The sequence below is a fragment of the Pseudopodoces humilis genome, chromosome 1 (assembly GCF_049639895.1).
Source record: "Pseudopodoces humilis isolate 2021_Gansu_Grassland_sample_001 chromosome 1, ASM4963989v1, whole genome shotgun sequence".
NCBI lineage: Eukaryota > Metazoa > Chordata > Aves > Passeriformes > Paridae > Pseudopodoces > Pseudopodoces humilis.
Genome location: NC_142200.1, coordinates 116,433,337 through 116,450,903, shown reverse-complemented (window position 1 = coordinate 116,450,903; position 17,567 = coordinate 116,433,337). Strand labels below are relative to the sequence as shown.

At 36.4% G+C, this 17,567-nt stretch overlaps 1 protein-coding gene across 8 annotated transcripts in view; it reads right to left on the bottom strand.

The window, feature by feature from the left end:
- Positions 1-17,567, bottom strand: part of TBC1D5 (TBC1 domain family member 5) — a 315,390-nt gene that overhangs the window by 51,224 nt on the left and 246,599 nt on the right. For all 8 annotated transcript variants that reach the window (XM_088054565.1, XM_088054556.1, XM_014248648.2 and 5 more), the window contains 2 exons: positions 6,728-6,813; positions 775-1,052 (listed from right to left, as the gene is read on the bottom strand). In XM_088054565.1, coding sequence (XP_087910691.1) covers positions 775-1,052; positions 6,728-6,813 — 364 coding nt within the window. The remainder of the gene's footprint in view (positions 1-774; positions 1,053-6,727; positions 6,814-17,567) is intronic.

Below are 17,567 nucleotides of genomic sequence, written 5' to 3'. Positions count from 1 at the left end.
CAGATACTGTTTTGCTCTACATACTCCTTGAAAAGCACATACTGCCATGGGCTGGCTGAAGATGAAAAGCAGTAACCTACCTTGAGTGTGGCAGAGTATAGCAAACAACTACCAAAGCTGAGCTTGTGAATTTGTTGTTTGAATAAGCTGTCCTCAAGAAATATAAAAAGAAAGACTTATGAAGAAAAGATGCATTGTTTACTAAAAGTGCAGAGGGCCATCACAAATTATTAAAAGACAAATTCATATTATGGTTCAAATAATTTCTTAAATAAGCTCCACACATTCTAAAGGGAGTAAGAATTTTTTTTTAAGAATTACTCTCTAACTTCCTTCACTTGTTATTATGTATTTAGCTAATACTGCTATTCATGGGATTTTTTGCCAATAACCTGAAAAAACATGTATGAAATTAGTCTTCCAGTTAAAAAAAGGTTGCATCTAAAAATCTGAAAAATTAATTGGCTCATGTTTATGGTAATGATTAAGTTTGTTGGCCTGCCTGATAGTTTCTAGTTAATGTATTTTTGAAAGTTCAAAACTTCTTACAGTATTTGTACATTCTTGATATATCTTCTAATTCTGTATTGAACTGCAAACCTGCTGTTGTACCTGGCATAGGCATCCTGCCTAACAAAATACTTTTTTTTGCGGTTTCTTCCAAAAATGTACATGTTGATATAAAAATGAATAGAAGAAAGAACTTTCTTCAGCCCTAAAGATGTACACCAAAGGTTCCCTCAGTCATGGTGCTGCCACACATTTCCCCTTTACCTTTGCCCAGCTGAACTGGCATGCTTTCAGACTTCATCATCCTCTGCTGCTGTGACTGGTGGTGCTGTTGGTGGTGCTGCTGCTGGTGGTGCTGCTGGTGCTGAGGGGCTTCCACTGTGCTCCTGCTTGGCATTGAAGAGGGAGGGAAGCTGCTCCCGCCAGCAGGAGTGCCCACTGCCCCACCTGAAGCCATGGCTGGAGCAATGAGCTTTCGGCCAAAATTCAGTAAGCTGTTGGAGACTTTGTTAATGTTCAGAGGGGCAGCTTTAGCACTGGCACTGAGAAAAGAAGAGGAGAAATCATTGCATCATTTCCAATGGTTTGGACAGGCACAGCCATACATGTGTCGTTCTTCAAAACTTGGAGATAAATTCCAAGATTTGAACATTACAAAGAAGGTGTTTACTACAGTTGCACTGGAATACATACAAAGACCACAGGTGGTCTGGGTGTGGTATGAATTCTTCCCAACCAGAAGTGGACAAAATTTTTGGTCCTTCTCCCTGAAAAATGCAGACTAATACCAAAGAAAATCAGTTTATACCAATTTTCTTAATTTGCCTTCCTAAATTTAGAAAAGAAAAAAAGAGTGACAAAAAGCAATCCAGGCTCTACAGAATCAGAAACTTCATAAAATGGAATTTTTGCTCTTATTCAAAGACAGCTTTAATATTTATTTCTTCTAGATTAAATTCTCTCCAATGTTTAAAATTACTCAATCCCAAACATTTCTTTCAGCAAGCAAAGCTAACGCTGGACTGTCCTTTTAGGTTGGCAAAGCTAGATGTCTCTTGCTCCGAGTTCACCTTCTGCCCAGCCCAATCATTTCAAGCCAAGCACTTTTTAACAGGAATCCTGACTTCTAAAGTGATTTTTCTGAAGAACTGCTTCAGGGTATAACACATATACTGAATCACAATCCTTATAATTGCTACTTTTTATTTTTAACTACAGTGGCTATTTAATTCGCTACAGTTATATGCAACATTAAGAATGAGGAAATTGTCGAACCATTTAATTTGTCTAAAATGAAGAGGCAAAGAACCTTCTAATTCCCAGTGGAAGTGTTCACATAACCCACAGATTAGCAAAGCCATTCCTATTTGTTCATGCAATAATTCCCTGCCTTATATAATTAATGCTTGAAATACCCTTCACAGAAATATATCATAACCACAAAGACCTTTTCACTCCTGAGGTTTTATTTCACTGATCTGTACTTCCATGATATAAAAAGCTGTCCTTTAAAAACATGAAGAAATGTAATTAAAACCAACAGAATCATTGTACTGGGGAAAAATAGCTTTACAATGTTTTGGGAAAGTTGAACTAAAAATAAACTACAAATGAATTAATACGGGTAATTTGTAACTTCTGCAGACACCTGGAAGAGTAATTTTGATTTTGCTCTTCCCATAATTTCTCTATTTGTCTCCAGAGATAAGTTTCTTTAGAACACACAATACAAACATGCACACACATGTAGAGTACATCCAGAAAATAACAACAGCCATGTTGTTTAGAATCAGAATAGATACTCAGAATAGACAGAAAAGGAGGGCTGTCAGAAGGAAGTATGAGAGCCTGCACACTCACAAGATACAGCCCCAGGCTGTATGGGGCGCTTCTGCCATATACTAGTGAGGAAGAAAGATGGCATCTAGAATTTGTTAGGAGGAACAGCAGTGCAGAGACTGGGACCAAGTGTTGCTTCCAATTTATGGAAGCTGGGAAAGAATGATTGCCAAATCATAATTACAGGATGTTTCTGTGTCTCCTGATTTTATTGATGGCTGCTGGTGTTACAAAAAGTCCTTCCACAGTCACCTGATGATGGCTGACAAAGTCACTATGCGGAAAGCATCTGCAGAACTATAAAATATTGCAGGAGGTCCAAATGGCTTCAAAAGAAAATGGAGTAGTTGTGAGGGACCAAAGTGTTAATGGTTAGTGACTCAAACAATCACAGATGCATAAAAGCTGCAGATGCTTTGCTGAGGCCAGGCTTACACCCCCCAGCTGAAGGGGAGGAGGAGAGTTTTTGGATGTTTGGCAGCTCCTGGATGAGAAGCAGAAGTCTGCTGACCCTGACCCTAAAGAAATTCAGAGACAGCAGTGCACTCACTCCACGCAGTGCTTGCACTGAGTGATTCAAGGATTGCTGGTGTATCACAGTGCTGGATCTTTGCTGCAGCACAAAATGGAATTTCTGAACTTATAGCTGATTTGGTTCCACTAACAGCAACACCCAACTCTGCAAACCCAGCAGCCACAATATAAGCACCCATGTGACTGAGCATTTACAAGATGGTTTCAAAGTCTGCTTCTAATTGTCCTGCCTGGGTGGTGAAGAAGCCAACACAGAGTTGTGGCTTCCAGTTTATTTCAGGCAATTGAATGCCAATACTGCACCTTTAACCACTGGTCTGCTGGCACGGGCTTGGAAAGGAGGACAATACACCTTTAACAGCCTCCTGCAAGGGTACGGACATTCACCCACCATTGTGAAGGCTGTGCAATTAACAGCCTCACTCCCTCTGGTAATGAAATTAATTGGAGGAGAGCCTCTTGAAAAGGTGGGGGAAGCAACAACAGGAGTGTGAAAAGAACTTCTTGAGACTGAAGTTGAGATTCCGCCTGAGAAATAGCTTAAGTCTAAGTTGTTAAACAACTTCAGCCACTAAAGGGTAACCTGTCCAGACCAACCCCTTGAGACTTGTATTGCCAGTACACTCCCACTGAAGATCAAAGGACGAGTTACCCCACTAAGGGCAGCCCTATCAGGAGTTCAACACTTTGGTCCCCTCTGACTCTCCAGAACCTGTATTTAACAGATTAACCAGTTCTGAATGAGGGATGGCCAGTGGATTTAAATGCAAAGGCTCACAGAAAACAGCCAGGGAGATTTGATAATCACCTTTCCCCTGGGCCCTTTTAAATATTTTATTATTTTTGTGATAGACACAGGAGCACAAGTGTCAGAATTTCAAACTGAAGTTGCTGCCTACTGGATTATGCCAGACAAGAAAAAGAATTGGGTAGGTAAATCAACACTCAATGTATTATTTCTTTGTAATAATCTGCCTGTAGTAGGCTGAGTTTTCTCTTTTCTTTCTACAGGAACCTGCTAATGGATGAGGTCAAGCTGAATGGGATCTCAATCAGTTATCAACAGCTGCAATAAATCTCATTACATTGCTGGTTTTGGGGTTCATAGCAGTAATAACTTGGCTTAGATTCAGAACCCAAACTTTAGTATATTTTTTCCCCCTCCATTTACTGAAAATGATCACTTAAGTTGGAGTTTGGGGTGATAAATATCACTCACTCAACTGAAACATTACCTTAGAAGGAAGATAATGGCTTGCACATTGAGTACTAGGTTTACGTTGTCTCTAAGTCTAGAACTTTGACAATCACTAAAAACCCCCTTGGCTTTGCACAAAAAATTATATTTACTGGAAGTAAGTGATTCACACTGGCAGGCCACCTGAGCAACAAAGCCACTGGGCACTTTGAGCTTAATGCATCTTCGGAATTGTGATAGTGCACAGATGCAGGAAACAAAGAGAGCTGTGTATTTGTGTCTAGCAGCTTGTTTCTTTATTTTTCAGCTATATTTTGCCCAATAAAAAGGTGTCAGTTTTTCTTTTACACTGCTTGATTTGCTGCTTTGACATATATGTACACCAGGACAAATTAGTTTATTTGCATTTTTCAGATGGTTGGAAAGAGACTTTTCGAGGAAAACTCGAAAACATAAAACATAAACATAAACAATTTCCAAGCCTTTATGTCCGAAACATGATTTTTAGAAATGCTTCCAACAACAAAATACAAGAATGTTTTAGAACTACATGACAACTAGAAAGGATAGTTATCACAGCTTCTAATAACCTGTGGTGTGATACAGCTGTTCTGTAAACTGACACTGTTAATGAGCAGCTCAGAACATATATAAATTAATGAAAAATAAATAATGATGCTATCTAAATATCTTTTCAAGAGGTGGTTTTATAAATGTATTGTGAAGTAAAATCTATGCAGTTTCTCTGAATGACAGAAAATGAACAATAGAGAGGTGCTACATGTCTGGAGGATTTACATTAAAAGTGAGCTGAAGTTCAGTAAAATAAGAACAATGTGTCTATTTCTTACCATTTAAATGTCTGATATATTAATGCAAAGGATGATTACAGCCATTAAACATGGATCAATCTACATTTTAGCCATCTAAATGTACCAGATATGCACAACAATTACAAGAAAAATACTGATTGATTTATGTTGTAGAGTTATCACCAGATGCATTTAAAAGTAAGGCATCAGTTTAAAAATATGAATATCAGGGAGACATGAATTCCATCCACGAAGCAAACAATTTTGTTTCATCACAATAAGCATCATTGACCTTGACTGTGAATGGTGTATTTTTAAACTAGCAGTAGGAAGATGATTCAATCTCTGCAGTTTTCTGCTAAGATGGAAATGTTTTGTTTTAAGCAGGCCTTATTCAAAAGCATTTCTCTTTTCAGTAAGTAATCATTACAAGAGATGAGAGACAAATATATGAATATGACCGATTAAAAAGTTTTATATGTGACAAAATAAGCAATATGCATTAGAGATTTGTCAAGATATTTTAAACATATCACTGAGCCTGTGGAATTAAAGATGAAATAAACCTGGTAGTTCATTTAATTCATCTCTGCTCACTGCAGAAACATTTCCTAATGATACATCTTCCAGTTCTTTTCCTAGTCCAATCTTAAACAGTTTTATCATATTTGACCTACTCTAACGGTTCCTGAGATTAATTTATCCCAGATTTTCTTCTATCTGAATTATTCTAAACAACTTCCCACCTCCTTCAGTGTGCATTCTGAGTATATGTGTGCAATTAATTTATTTTCCTACACAGGTTTAATGATTTTTTTTTTTCTTGGAATTTGGGTTTACAGCAGGTGCCATTCTTGTTTGTGCTTCATGTTTTACTTGTTTTTTCAAAATCCTTGAAATCTTTCTTTTTGAAACTTCAAACAACTAATTTTTCCACTTTAGGCAATACTTGAGACAATTTTTCAGAAGAATAAGTAAAAACATTAAGAAAATACAATAGAATGCAGTAATTTTTGACACCTTTCTGCAACTTTAAAGCCTGATTTATAAAGAAAAAGATGGTTTTGCAATCACTCTACGTAGCTTTAATTTCTGTTTCCTTGTCCCTTCTTAAAAACTTCTCAAACTACTCCATTTTAGTTTTAGTTAGCTTTTAATTTAGCTGATTTCAACAGAATGTGACAGAGTTACAGAAGCCCAAAAGCCAGGAAATTCCCAAGAATCAGCAGGCAGAGGGTACAGCTGGGGCCATGTGCAACCCAAGAAGCTGCCCGTGACCGTGTCCATTGAAGTGTTATGCTTTGTGCTGGACTGACTTACAGCCACCAGTAGCCACCAGCCATCAGCACCCACCTTGTGGCCACCCAAATATTATGGCCTTGACAAGGAATTCTGCCATTATTGATGCAAACCACTTCTAAAAGATGGGAGGAAAAGTTTTGTAAAAATTACTTCAAACTAGATTTACATTAATTCTACTTAGCTTCTGGTACATGAATACTCCAGATTGCAATTAGGTGCATTATCAGAATCAGTTCAGCTAACTCACACTGGCAATGTTTTACTCTGTTTTTAGGATACATATCACTGTGTAAAAGTCTTCAGCCTCCCTTAAAATGAAGCCAGCAAGTGACTCCAAAATTTTTATGTGTAAAAATTTCTATTCTTTCATGTAGTAACAGTCAAGGGACAGATTTGAAATAAATGTCATGAAATAAACACATGTGCTTCTAATACTGCTTAGGTAATTCCTGTTTAGGATAAATGTGACTTCTAAAACATTTTGTTTATGTAAGGTCTTAGTTTGCTGAACATATATTTAGAAATAGCTTACCGGGTTTTGTTCATCAAGTCTGCTCCACGTGCTTTGTAATAATCTAAATTTTGTTGGAACTGGTGAGTCACCGGTCTTGGATTTCGCTGAAAAATAAAAAAGGACTTCATTGTAATTTTCTGGGAGATTTTAAGCATATGTTCATTAAAGAGGGTTAGAAACTTACAGAACAATTTCTTTTCCTGGGATCTTGGTTTTTCAAGGCAATAATGTCATTTACATTAAAGTGAAGACATAAAATACTTAATACCAATTTCTACCTGTAAGTCCATTCCATGCTCACAGAAATCAGTACTTTTTCACATGGTGATGAGGCTCTTTGCTGTAGTGGTAACATTCCTAATTAAATCAATAATTCTTGGACAATAATAGATACTGACAGGATTTCTTCCTGCAGGTCAGGTATGGAATTTGACCACCTCCAAGCTAAAGTGCTATGCTTTTAAAGAAAATGGTAATAGTATGGAGAAATGATAGCAAACGTTTTGAAATTAATACATCACTTGCAGTATCTCTGTTAAGCAAAGAATTAATTTTAGTGAGACAACCTGAACAATCCCACTAGATGGCACACAAAGCCTATTTTTGCTCCTCAAATTTCACCCAACTCAGAGGCCATGAATAAAGAACTGTGGTCCTATAATAAAGTGTATATGATTAATACTGAAACCAGAATCCACTTGTTGTTATTCTCCACTTCTGACACAAACTCTTTTATGGAATCATGCTACCTTCAGTAGTTCTGAAGTCATCCTTTTGGGATCTAAGAATCCACTGAACATTAAGCATTGACTGCAGTATATGCATAAAGTATCTTGATTGAATGCATACATCCTGAAGGACACTATTTGGAGGGACAAGTAAATATTTTTAAGTAAAAAAATTTGAATGCAGATGGAAACAAAATAATGGATCAGTACAGAGAGGACCTTTTAAAATATATATAGAAATAGGAAATGGCTTCAGTAATTTCTAGTGCAAGAGAAAACAACATGGTAAATTTCTGCGTAATGACCAGATATCTTGTATAAAAGTGATCTAAATGCTTTCTAAGTATTTGCTACAAGGGTTTAATCATTTATTGGCTGTTGCCTTATATTCTGATCTGCCTTAAGTCCTGTAAATACAGATTTAGTGAACCATGCATTGACCTTCTCAAAACCATTGTTCACAGGTTAGAGTACATTACATTTTTGACAGTCAGTCTTCAGGTGTTTCAGTTTCACATGTGATATATTTGCCCTCCAGATTTCATTGCAGACTGGAGTATTTACAGTCTTACCCTGTCATTTCCCATGTACCTACAGATAGCCCTCCTTCCCTGAAAACCTTGTTTCTGGAGGAGGATACAGGACTTGAATTTTAAAGACCAAAACATTGCATGAGCATGTAAGGAGGGAAGAAAAATTATAGAATTGGTAAATACCAAAGGCCAGAATGATTTCTGAAAGCATAATTAAGGGTGGGAATTTCCAAATTGTTTCCTGCAGTTAGACTTAATCTTGTATGAAATGTCTCATTTTCTTTCTTTGAAAACACAATAAACATTTTAAACATATATGTTTGTAATGCTCATTAAAAATGAAATTACTAGAAGCTATTAGACAGGCATTAAAAAAATTCTCATCTATCCTACCACCCACACTGTAATGGCTGTTCTACATTTTTCATCTCCTGTTATAAAAACAATGTTTGAATAACTCTACCTATTGACAGAGCTTGAAAGTCAGTCCTCATCAACTGACAGCAATAACAATGAATCAGCTTTAGTTACTATTGCTCTAGTTTGGTAATTCAATACATTTCTATGATAATCAAATCCAAAATGACGTGATGAGGATAACCGATGGTTCTGCAACTTCTGTGTGAATAATCAAACAGCGTAACTTTTCTCCTCTGAATTAAGAAACTTCTTTCTTTACATGTTTTGAAGGGTAAGGTTGAAGAGTAAAAGTACAAGTAACCAGGTGCTAGCCAGATTTGCAATTTGCTTCCAATAACTCAGTATATATTGATAGTTAGCAAAAACATTGAAATTTCTTTTTCACCACCCAATAAATAATGAAAATTATTATTACACATTGCTGATGAATTAAATAAAAACCCAAAACAAAAACAAGAGGAAAAGACCATGTGGAACAGTATCTTGAAACATATTTATGCAGAAATGACAAGTGATTGAAGACACAAAAAGCTGATCTACTATCTAAGCACTTAAAGCCATTAATAGGAATAACATCTAACTCAAACATATGAATGAGGCTCAAGCATTACTTTCACAGGGGCCTATTTAAATTCCTATGAGGTTTAAAGGTATCCAAGGAAGACGCAGTTTAAAGTACTATTACATGCAGTGAAAAAAAAGCTCTCTGAAAAAACATTAGAAATGCAATATAGTAAATGCCAAGGGTTACCACTGCAACTTCTTTTGTAGCATCTCTGAGATATCCCCTCAAAAAATTTCAATATTTAAAGAAACCTAACCTGATATATATGTTAGCAGACAAGTATCTGTGAAGTATTACCACAGAAAATTTAAATACTTCTGAAAACTGAAATTCAGACAGTAAAAATTATGTTATTTTGAAGATTATGATCTTTATGTCACTGTGGTTGTCCTTTAAGTTTTGTATTCTTTTCAACCATTTCAGTAAGTTAAATGTAAAAAGCATAATAGAAAACCTACACAATTATGATGCTTGTTCCTTAAGAATCTTAAAGTAATTACCCTCTCTAAGCATTGAATTTGAGCTGTCCCCTAAATTACAACCTATTTATTAGAACTAAGGACTAAATTCTTTTACAAAAAAACATACCTCTGTTGCTTAAAATATTCACAGCAACTGTTTTTTTCCCACACAGTGCAATTTAGAATGATCCAATTTGTATTTTTCTTTACTTAAATAAGTTATTCCTTTTCTTTTTCAATTTATGTACATTATTTTGTTACTAACTCAGATAAAATAATTTTTTTCTTAAAAGGATAATGTTAAAATGACAATTTAAATTTGTATTTAAATATATATAATTTATACAATTCAAAATTATAGTTTGTTGAATAGCTCCAAGAAATTGTGTGAGGGTTGAGGGCATTATATAGATTAACACATATATGATTTTCCCCTAGTAAGGAAAGAGAGAGCAGAAATCAGAGAAAAGCTGTTTGTGACAATACTAGGACACCCTCCCCCCCAGCCCCCCTTCCCCACACTCATTTTCTAGGAGTAGTCTGCTGGATTTATAATTCTTCTAACCTTAATTTCTATTTAGAGTCAACATAGTTTCAACTGGTAGAAAATGCCCAGTTTATGCTTTAAGACAGTGTATGAAATTCACATATAGAAACACATAGCAATTGATGTAACTTAGGACTTTGTCTCTTCAAGATATATTAGCCACAGTCCAAAGAGAAAAAAAAGCCTGAAAATGTTCCAGGTGTCTCCGAGGCACTCCTGCCTCTGAGCCTTTCCTTGCCTAAAAGATTCCCCTGTGCCCAGCTCATTTGCCTGCTGAAGTCCTCTCCCTGTCCTCCTGACTATTCCCAGCCACCCCCAGACCAACTCATTCCAATTCCAGGATGTTCTCAGGGACTCTTCTGTTTGCCCTTATCCTCTTCCAGGGCACGGGGCTGAGCTAAGTTATACCCACAGCTGCACTTTCCCCAGGCGAGGGACTGATGCTGTGGTCACACTGAACGTGGCCGATTCCCTAAACCTGCACAAACTGCTCAAAAACAACTCCCACCAGTTAAGGATCCTGCTCCATATGGCTCAAATTCCCAAGTAAGCCCCTTTTCCTCCTTGGCTTCTGGAGACATTTCACATCACGCTGCACACGGAATAGACAGGATACAGCAAAGCATGTTCGTGTGTGGCAGAAGTCACTGGCTGTTCTACAACGTACCTGATACCTCACCCCCTGAATTTACAGCATGTTTAAAAGTTTACATGCAGGTGCAAGTGGAGGAATCTTGATAACACTCTTCTTTGCTGAGGTATTTTCTTTTCTCTCTTTTTAGTTTTATTAACAAGGGGAAAAAAAAATCCAATACAGTTTTGTACAAAATCTGAAGGTTCAGAATAAGAGACAAGAATGAAAAAGATTTTCAATATATCTAATGAAAAATGAGACTTATTTTAGCAAACATGCTATTGCCTCAATGCCAAGGGAAAACCACTTGTCATTAGAGAAATGAATTGCTCAACTGTTTATAAGCAAAAAGCTCTGGGGGAATTTCTCAAGGCCCAAACCACAAAGCATTGCAGGGTTACACAAACATATGTTGCAGGTGTTCTAGGGTAGACAGGTGGGAAAACCTCAGCTACCAAAAAAATACTCCACTTAATAGATTGTATCTGAGACTAGATAACCTCAATGCAACAGAGAAAAAACAAACAAAATAGCAGCAGTGAATTTTACATCCAGGTGCAATAGGCTGACCAAAATAATCATCTCACTAGTGTCAAATTGAAGATTTTAAAACAAATTTTTTCCAATATATTATCCATATGCCGCCAGATATTTATTGGTTTTTCCCCTAAACTACTAATATTTTAAGCCTAAAACAAAACCCAGACTGAACAAAATATATGTAAAAAGAAGAGAAGGATCATGATGGAATGTTGTTCTACTTTTTTTTTTAATTAAAAAAATTACTTTTATGGAGACAATTTTCTCCTTTTTCCTCTGTCAGCTGACACGGCAATATTGGATTTCTTCATAATTCTTGTACTGCCTAAGATGTTTTTGTATTAAAATCCTATTTTTTTTCCCCTTTCATTTATTTCTAATGAAAGTTGGAGGATCATGTGACCCTAAATTCAGATAGGACTGAGAGGTCAGGAAAGGCTGACCTTTTCCTGCTAGATCAACTATGCTACTTTCTTCATTAAAGATGACATAAACATGACAAAATATTTGACTGGGAATGGAGCTGAAATATAGCAGCTGAGATGTGGATAAGGAAAAGATGTGGATAAGTTTTTCAGTTCAGCAGCAGTTTTTCTATTAGGCACTAATAATTGCTATGAAGCATTTACTAATTTTTACCTAATAAAATGAGAGATAATTTCACCTTTACTCTTTTTATTCATTTGTCAGATATTTAAGCAGCTGTCACCACCTCACATGAACACATTTATACAGTATAAACAAAGGCTTAACATTACAGAAACATATCACAGTATTTTGTATACTAAACAACCAACCCATCCCAAATTCCAAAGCATCCAAAGCAAAAAAACATTCCCCAAACAAACAAACAAACCTTTCTTTTCACCTGCTAATTCTCCTCCCTTATTATACCTTCTGCTGCAAGCAACCTGCTGGAGCACAAAAGGTATGTTATCCACCTATGAACCACTGAGTTATTAGAATGAAAAAACCCAGCAAGACATTAGATAACATAAGGTACTATTGCCAATTCCAAAGTGGTTCAAGGCCAAGAGCAAAATACTGTCCAAAACACAGATTGATCAACCCTGTGTATGAAAGCAGCACAACATGAAGGGTACACTGCACAGAACTAATAAAGAACTTCCTTTAATCACAGGAGTCAGGAGATCCATGCACTAATATTGGTGTTGGCAAAGGAATGCCATAATCCTCAAACTGGGAATAATGCTTCCTGTTTACATTTTTCAGAAGATGCTAAGGGTCTCAATCACGGACCTTGTTATTTACAATGCAATAACAGCATGAAGAATTATCATATTTAATTGTTTCTAACGAAAATTAAGGAGGGTTTTTGTGGTTTTTTTTTTTCCCCTTAAGCAACAAAATTTCCCAGAAAAAACAGAAAATGAAAGAAAATTCAGTTAATTCGGTCAAGAATGGAAGACACCCCTGAACTCTGATAAGGCTGAAATAAATTATCTCCAGTTTTGTTACGTGACAACCCTCCATTCCCCTGGCAACTAGAAATTTCAGACACCAGGAAGATATTTTAAATACTGTGCGTTATGGTCTGTTTTTAACTTCATACACACATGCTTTCTCTCACATGGGCATTCTATGACAAGAGATGAAGAACTGAAAAAAAAATGACAAGTGAGATTTAAAAATGCTTCAGTGACTTGACTGAAAGAAATTTCTAGTTGTGTATTTTGGCTTCTTGTCCTAACTGCTTGGGAAGCCTTTTTTTATTTTCATTTATAGTATTACAGCATATTGCATTTTAACAGGTAGATCAAATCCTACCAAATCAGCTTTTATTGATATTCCAGACAAAAAGACTCCGACCTGCCAATGTTCAAGTTCATAACCTGTGTAAAATCCCCATCTTGCATCAACAGAATCGCTTAAGTACCTTTTAAATCTGCCTCTTAATTTAGTTGCCTATTTTTCAGCTGAACCTTTGGTTTTAAGAAGTAAATTAACTAAATAGTGAGGTATAAATCTGACAGTGTTCAGCTCTACCCCGTGACAGATTTATGCTCTGGCATCTTGCAGCCTCGCACAGTTAGGAACAGGAGTTTTACAACATTGTGGAGGAAAGCTCCAGGCTTTTGAAGGGAACACACAGCAAGCCTCGCTTTAAACCCTGGAATGCTCCAAATTATGAGATTTAAAATATGACATCTTTATGTACAGAAAAGCTACCACATTATGGTTTTATTGGCACTCGTTTTGGACAACCTGCATAACTCACTGATGGCTTTGTGAGTAATGCAGTTATCTGAAGCTTATACTTATACAACCCTTGTAACCACACTTACAGCATTACATCTTCTCCAGATACATGCTTGTACACAAATCTCACATATCAGGGAAAAACAAGAACATTTTAAGGTGCTATTTGGTTATTTCTGCTATGATGGGAAGAACAGAATAATTCATGTTCTGCATGTAATGTGCTACGTAAACCACTTGAAAAAGGTCCCCAGGGGAGTGAAAAAAGCTCATTCACAGAGCCCTATGCACACACCACACCAAAAGGAATATGACATCCAAGTCTTTTCTTGTGAAACACAGAGAGAAGCTATGGGCCTGGTGCTGTGGGACAAGCAACTCCTTTCATTTAGGCTTCCAATCATGAAGAATTATCCTAGAGAAACATTTTGATCACAACTGCTCCTTAAAAAGACAAAGCACAAAAGACATACCATTTCCAAACTTATTTTACCATAAAAACTTACAGCAAAGGATAAAACATCCCATTCCCCGTTGTATCTTGACAGGATTTTGCTCTTTCAGAGGAGCGCTTTCCAATACAAATGTACACAAATAACCTTCATTACAATCGATACACTAATATTTATATAAAATATGTAGGTACACAAGCAGTATATCTACATTTGTATCAGAAAAGTCAGAACTCAAATTCCATCATAATAGGTTGGATATGATTCAGTAGTTAATCTTTCATATATTATTGAAAAGTTATGAATCAATTTTTATATAACTCACAGTTTGCGTTTTGCAAATTTTAGTAAATAAATTATGACATGGGGAACTTTTGATTAGGTAGAATCAAAGTGCTTTAAGTGTTTTAAGTGCTTCTTTTTGATAAACTACCTTGCAAACTAGAAATGATTAATTGAATTGTCAGGTTGCACATAAGAAGAACCATAATCACCTCACTCTAACACTGTTAAATACATTTTATAAGTGTAATTTTATAAATAACATTATTACTTTTTAGGAGAGAGTCAGTAGCTTTAGATGACTTTTTAAACAGAAGTAAACCTATCAACTAAAAGAAACGGCCCCAAGAAATTCACAAGCAATAAGTTTTATTGGTAGCTAAAGTAATTAAGAGCTTAAAATGCTTCATCTTCTTGCTTTAGCAGCAATTACAATCAGAATTGCTTTTACTTTGCTACTCAGGATGCCAACCTGCTCAAATAGAAGGAACAGTTTAAAAATTCTGTCTTCCAAAGAGAACTTTCTGGTCCCTCTTGTCAAATGTTAGTCAAAAGTAGAAACAGTAGTTCCTAACTCATCTTTAGCCACTTCCTTTGAAAGACTCTGCACCTCCTGACCCTCCCAGAAATCAGCAGGCACACCACGCACTCCTTCCTGCCCTTAAGGAGGCCAGTGGCTGTCCTTCCTGCTGGGCCACACACGATGTGCAATGAGGACAACGAAGTCACCTGGCTGGGCTCTGCTCTTGCTGCCAGCAGGGGACTGCAGCACCATCTTGCCTGGCCCCAAACGGAACTGGGACAACTCCTTTGCTTCTGCTCCATCATACATGGCTTTAACTATGAGAGGTGTCACTGTTCTGGAAGCTTGGCTTTATTCCATATTATTTCCCACCATATTCCTATTAATTTAAATGTAATGGTTGTTTAGCTTAGATGGATACAGTATTCGTGAGTTCTTACCCACACAACTGGCCCGTGTGTGCAACACTAAGGAGAGAGCAACACTTGGGAACTGCGTTGCCATTGGCAATCCAGGAGATCAGCTTTCTCCCTCGAGTGATGACTACTGACTTGCATATGGTGCTGCAGAATGAGAAGGACTTTGAAAGGTTTCTCATTTGAAAAGTCTTGACTAGATGACTAATCAAACACTTTCCAAGTTTTTTTTGTGAAAATATCGCTTGTGACATACAGGATATATATTGAGGATGACTATTTTATGCTGCGTTGATTAAATGGTTAATGCACCAGTGAAGAGATTGCAATGAACTTTGTGAGAGATAACAAAGCTATTGTATCACAAGTATTGACCATGTAGCCTTTTTGTATTCTAAAATGCATAGGTGCACTGGGAAAGAAGGTGTTGAAACAAATGTACAAAAATGAAGCAGATTTTTAATTCATGGTACACTTACTATTTTTATGTGGTACTATGGCAACATGGTTATTCCAAGTAATTTATCATTAAACTCTTAGCCGCCTGTCATACCTTATTCTATTAATGAAACACAATAACTGAATATTTAAATCAATAATTCTTAAAACAAAGCTTAGACTATTTCATTGGAAAATACAAGTTTCTCATTTTAAGAACATGAACATAAACAAAGAGTAAGTTAATATCATGGCCACCATTAAAAAGCTTAGCATGCAGTTGCAGAAAAAACATTAATTTATTTAAAGTGAAGTTGTTTATATTACATCTAACCTCACTGTATTTGCAAATGGGGATGTTAGAACATCAAAATGCTTGAGTTCACTACAAGGAATTGAATGTGGTTATAAAAGCAGAGGTCCAGTTGAGAATGGTGCCACATTTGTGTCCACAAAAATCTATCTACCTTGCATTGAATATGCAAGATCTTAAACTTTCAGAAATTAAGGCAAATAGAAGTTCTCTGTGAATCACTAAAAGTAAATGCATTTATTTTTTTGTTTCTCCTAAGTCCTTTTCTCCCAGATGAAGAGATGTGTAGTTAGCTATTTTGGAAAACCTCATTTCCTTTATCAATAGTATCCCATGTAAAGGTAACTCTCCTTTAAAATACAGGTGACCTTACTCAGTCAGGCAACTCTCTGCACTAGGATATCCATTATCCCAGCTTCCTGATAACTTACATTTCATGCACCTACCCCCGCCCCCCCACCAATGTATTATTGCTCCTGAAATATCAGTCACATTCTTCATGATCAAAAACTAAAAGCAAAAATGTTTGTTCAGAGTCTCACTCCCCCTTGCTAGTACCCCTGTAACGAAGTGGACCCGCACCCCAGCAGTACCTCTGTGTGGAGGTACAAATTAATGAGCTGCTAATGCCAGAGCAGCGCCAGATCCCAACTTCTGATTGGCTGCAATCTGGTCATTAAAGAGAGGTAATTAATGCCAGATTGCACACACAATGCTAACAAACAAACAAAACAACCCCAAACCTGCTTTTCTCCTGCCACAAACGGCAAAACAACAATACTGACATAACGACAGCGTTCAAAGGACAGTTGCAGCTCTGCAGCGGCACCTCAGTTAATGAGTGTATAGAAAAGAATTTATCTGAAGAAGAAGAAAGTGAAACTCAACAGCCTTTCAGGCACATGAAACCAGCTTGGAGAAAACTATGAGACGGTGGCAGCTACTTAAGAAGAAAATTCAGCTGAAAATAAATGTACAAAGAGTTTGGTTCAAAATTTCAGCAATGTGTTTTCCCCTTGTCACACATTGCTCAGATAGTGAATAGTGTTAAAAGCTAGAATGCATATTTTTCCAACTATTCCTTATATGAGTGATCATGACCATATTTTATTGCTTAAGTTTTCTGGCAGTACCTGTAATTTCAGTCATGATGAACTAATATGACTTCTTTGAAATGTCATGTATGCTTCTCCATGGATTTAGCTAGAATTTAATATTATAATATAGCCATCTTCAATGTCAGCAAATAGCTAAAATACAACGTTGAGAAAATATCTGCAGCAGTAGCTATAATATTATTAGCAAAAGCAACAAATTAATTTCCGTCAACCAAGCACATTCTTTCTACATTCTTTCTTTCTTTCTTTTTTTTTTTTTTTTTTTTTGTAATCGATTGCTTATGATAGTCTCCACTGAATTCGGCTCCTAACTAGTTTGCTCAATGAATGGGACAACTCACCATGCTGAAATATCTGAAAGCAAATCTATTTTATAGAAAAGACAAGAATAAATACAGGAAGCTTTCAGACAAAGGACAGTTGTCAGGTTCTTAGTATGCGGTGCAAAACTGTAATACTCAATGTAGTGTTTTAGTTTTCTAATAAGTCATTGTGATAAGGTTAACACTTCAACATAGAAAAACATACAAATAAGAACACCCAAAGATGAAAATTACTTTGCTTATGTTGCTGTATTAGAATTTTATTCGCTAAAGGGTGAAAACAGATTTTCAAAATTCACAGTTAACTTAAAACAATAGTTTTAAACCTTTTATTCCTAGCCCTGG